Here is a 4,692-nt window from a genome sequence, read left to right on the forward strand (position 1 = left end):
TTGTTACCTCGCCGGCTCTTGGCTTCGGGTGGTACTTGTTACCTCGCCGACTTTTGGCTTCAGACATTGTCGTTATTGTATGCGTGTAACCGAATGTTTGATATAATCTTAATCTACTAGATGACAAAAAAAAAAAAAGATAAACAATATTCTACAGATAAACCCCACCGCACTGTTTTGTTGCCAATTCTTGTTTACATAGCCTTATAAAGGGTTCATCTTTATATGGAATAATGTTGGTATTTTACTAGTAATCACCTCATGATCAAGATCAGAGTTTAAATGATTAAGTGAAGTAAACGCTTCAAATATGTTGGTGAATTGACTCAAACTATGATATTTTTTGTGAGTTACCTTACAATGGGCCTTCATAAAAATTTGGTCTCACTAATTTTATCAAAGTTGAGTTAGATACCATGGCATTTTACTATTAATCATCTCGTGATCAAAATCAGAGTTTAAATGATTAAGCGAAGTCAACGCTTCAAATATGTTGGTGAATTGACTCAAACTATGATATTTTTTGTGAGTTACCTTACAATGGGCCTTCATAAAAATTTGGTCTCACCAAAAAGACTAATTTTATCAAAGTTGAGTTAGATACCACTTTGGTTCAGGTTATTTCAACCATAGTTGTTGAGCGTGGCAAGAGATGAACTTCCACAAACGCCGTTGTTGATATGGTTGTGACCCAGTCGTCTTCAATTCTATAGTCGATAATTAAAACGCAAAGGGGGAAACGGAGAAAATGAAAGGTATAAATAAAAATTTCAATTTAAAACCATAGTTGCAACATTAATATGCAGAAACAAATCCTCTCAAGTTGAAATCCGTTCAGCTTGAAAAAAATTACGTTTAGAACTTTTGTATCAAAAAAAATTCCAGAGATGTCAATAGGCTTATGCAGTTAATGTTCATCCAATGAAATGGGGAAATAAATAGTATATCATGAAACAAACTCAGTATAATTATTAACAGGGCCAGCTTACACATTTAGTAGGCCCTGGGGTAAATTAAAAATAGACCCCTGGTACTTAAGTTTGTCACAAATTTACATGAAGTATCCTTTTGTGTGATTGAAGAAACAGTTCAATTAAAAGGAAAAATAAGACATGGGTTTAGAAATAGGAATCTGTACATCCAAAAGATAAATACAAACCTGAAAAAAATTAGTAAATAAAAATTGTATTGTATTTACGAAAAATAATATCTTAAAATAACAGAACCGTTAACAAATACATTCACAAAACACTTCTGATTTTATAAGGTCTATTCTAGTGGGTTTCCTCTTGATCAAATAACAATAGAGAGAAAAGAAGGAGCCTTTGAGTGGCAAGTACCAAACACGCGCCCACAAACTTTTTCTCTCTAACTTTTCACCGTGTGTTCTTAAGGGCTGGTGGTTCTGTGGCTTCCGGCGACCGTGCCGAAGCTTGTAGCGGTCCCCCCCTCTCAGATCTTCGCGCAACAAGACGGAGTTAACAGATCTGTCGTTCTTTGGAGGTGCCTCTTCAATCTCATGGCGAATCAGGATGGTCTTGGAGCGTCGACCACCACGAAAGGCTCGTTGCTCTGGTGGCTCGTCGTGAGTACAGCCTCGCTCCCGTTATGAGGACGACGGGAGATGCCGGAAAACGCAAGTTAGTCATCGGGGCTCGTACCTCGTCACCGATTGCGAAGTAGGGTTTTGGTGTCGGCGGTTCTTCATGAGAGATGGCGGTTCTTTCTGGATGTTTCTCGCCGGCTCTGGAACCTCTTCGTCTCTGCCTTGAGTATTGTAGAAGCACGCCGTTACTCGGACTTCGAAGGAGGTGAAGCTGGGGCAGATAGCGGCGGCTAGGGTTTGGAGCTAGTCTTGAGCTAGCGCGTTGGGGCCGCGGGACACCTCCGTGGGTGGTTTAACGGTCTCTGGTGACGGATCCGGCGCCGGATTTGAACACCCCGGCCTCGAAAAGTTCCGGATCTCAGATCTGAAGACCACCGGTGTTCCATGGAGGAGGAAGCTTGCTTCCCGGTCTTCTTTCCCCCAACCCTATACTCTTTTTGCTTAGATCTGTTATTAGTGTATTTGCCTTCTATGTATGTAACCTAGCCGGATGTTTCTCTGAGTCGCCGGAAATGTAATCTCCGATGCCCTTTTGGGATGACAATTAATATAAATATATTTAAAAAAATAAAAAAATAAAAAAATAACAATAGAGAGATCATAATATGGGTTCTTGAGACGTATAGAGCCATATTATGACCGTGTAAAAAACAAGAAAACATAACATTAAACATATATTTTTAACAAAAGTGAATATATATCTTCTTTTTTACAAAAGTGAATATAACTTAAAATGTTAAGAAATTTTTTTGTTAAAATGTTAAGAAATTACAAAACTGTACTTTTGTTCAAACCGGTTTCCAATTTTCAGTCGCCACACGAGATACAACGATGCGGGGAAGACTTTGAACTGAATTATCTTACGATATGAAGGGTAAATCGTCTTCATAGTTGAAGGAAAAAAAATATAGAAATACGAAAAGTTCCATTTAGCAAAACAAGAGAGTAGACCTATAAAACTAATATTTTAAAGCCATCACATCTATTTTTAAAAATTGTTGGCCCTCTTTGGTCCATAGACCCTGGGAGATCGTCCTGCATGCCCCTGCTACTAAAGCCAGCTCTGAGTATAAATAGTAGAGTATATCATGAAAAAAACTCAGTATCGTTGATAACTGCTGTAGGAGTGGTAAAAGATTACCTTTTTTTATTTTTTGAGCATACCTTAAAAGGTTTCATCTTTGTATTGGAATAATCTTGGTATTTAACTATTAATCACCTCATGCACGAGCAGACTTTAATGATTTAGGAAAGTCAACGCTGTATATATGTTGGTTGATTACTGGATTTGACTCGGAATAGTTTTTTTTTTTTTGTCTTTTACCTTAGAATGGGTCTTAATGTAAATTTGGACTCCCAAAAAGACTATAACTTAGCCCAAGCTAATCGGAAAGCTTTGTGTTTTGTGCGTCTCCGAAATTGTAGATGTGTTTGTTCATATATTTGTTCCGTCGTGTTAGAGATGATGAGTCTAGGCACCCTAACAGATATTGGACCAAAGTTGAGTTAGATGCCACTTTGGTCCAGATTATTTCAGCCTTAGTTGTTCTGAGTCTGAATGTGGCAAGAGATGAATATCCACAAATGCCATTGTTGATATGGTTCATCGGTTATACTTGTGGCTGTACTGCAAATCTCCCTGTCCTCTATTGGCGTATTCACACTTTTGACCAAGATCCACCTGAAACTACATCACTCGGTGCTGTAGATGAAGAAGTTAACAAACAAGCTGTTGGGGATGAATACTCAAGAACAAGGTATAAAATTCTTTTTTTTTTCTTTTGAGTTTAGCTAGCTAAAAACAAACAGAAACTGCAATTTAGATGTAATGCTGTTTTTATTGGTTGTAGAATCCATAAGGTGATGGAAGTTTTGAAGGTGGCTGTTGAATTTTTCTTTATTGGATGGTTTTTGGGGTATCATTGGTTCTATTATGACAAACCATCCCCTGATGATGGTTCTCTACTGTACTGGTGAGCAACCATCAAAAATTCAAAAATTCAAAGCATCGTGTGCATGCTTTTCGAGATCAAAGGATGTAGACTTTGAAAAGGAAGATGAAGATATTGTGAGTAGTAATTATCACATCATCAAATAAAATGCTCAATTCAAAATCATATCACGAATTAGGGTTTTGGTTGACTTGGCTGCTACGTTTGTCTGCAGATTTGTTGCATTTGCTTGGGAAATTGCGGAGATGAAAAAGTGGGGAAACTACCATGCTCGCACGTGTTTCATTTTAAGTGTATAACTAGTATTATCTCATGTGCTAAGCACGGGTCAGTTTTACAGTATTATAAATTATATAATCACAAAATTATAATGCCTGTCAACACTTTAAAAAAAAATTATTATGTTAAACACATATTTTATAAATCTGTAATAAGTTGACACATAAACTTAGAAGTTACTATATTCCAATAGAACAGCTGGAAATACTAAAATCATTTTTGTGATTCTTTTGAGAAATATATATTTTATAAATCTGTAATAAGTTGATACATAAACTTAGAAGTTACTATATTCCAATAGAGCAGCTGGAAATACTAAAATCATTTTTGTGATTCTTTTGAGAAATGTATATACTATCATATATGTTTTAAAGATTGTTTTTATAGAAAGGTGAGATGTATACCCACTACAAGAAAACGTGCCCATAACAACGAACATTTACGACGAAAATATTTCGCCGTAAATTTATATGGTGTTTACTACGCAATTACGAGGAATCCAACTTTCGTCGTAAACGCCATGTAAATTTACGACGAATAGATTTCGTCGTAAACTCCATGTAAGTTTACGACGAATGTACGTGGAATGAGAAATACGTCGTAATCATTACATCGACATTACAACGAAACATGTTACCGTTATATTTAGGTGAAAACGTGTATTCAATGTGCTTTAACTTACCTAATTTCTTCGTAAAGTCGTTGTAAATAATATGTTAAAACCATGTACAATCCATGTAAAATATTCCTTGTAAAATCGTTGTTATATTTCAACTACCCAACTCGAAAATTTCTCTATATATATATCATTTCCCAAAACTCTCTTCCTCACAACACACAAACGGGAAAAAAAAA

The 4,692-nt window shown here is 36.2% G+C and overlaps 1 protein-coding gene across 1 annotated transcript; it reads left to right on the forward strand.

Annotated features, from left to right (window-relative positions):
* Nucleotides 1-3,031: 3,031 nt before the first annotated feature.
* Nucleotides 3,032-3,583, forward strand: LOC106344397. Its single transcript, XM_013783787.1, has 2 exons — nucleotides 3,032-3,363; nucleotides 3,457-3,583. Exons 1-2 carry the CDS (start codon nucleotides 3,032-3,034, stop codon nucleotides 3,581-3,583), a joined length of 459 nt encoding a protein of 152 aa, XP_013639241.1.
* Nucleotides 3,584-4,692: the final 1,109 nt, after the last annotated feature.

The sequence above is a fragment of the Brassica oleracea genome, chromosome C5, assembly GCF_000695525.1.
Source record: "Brassica oleracea var. oleracea cultivar TO1000 chromosome C5, BOL, whole genome shotgun sequence".
Lineage (NCBI taxonomy): Eukaryota > Viridiplantae > Streptophyta > Magnoliopsida > Brassicales > Brassicaceae > Brassica > Brassica oleracea.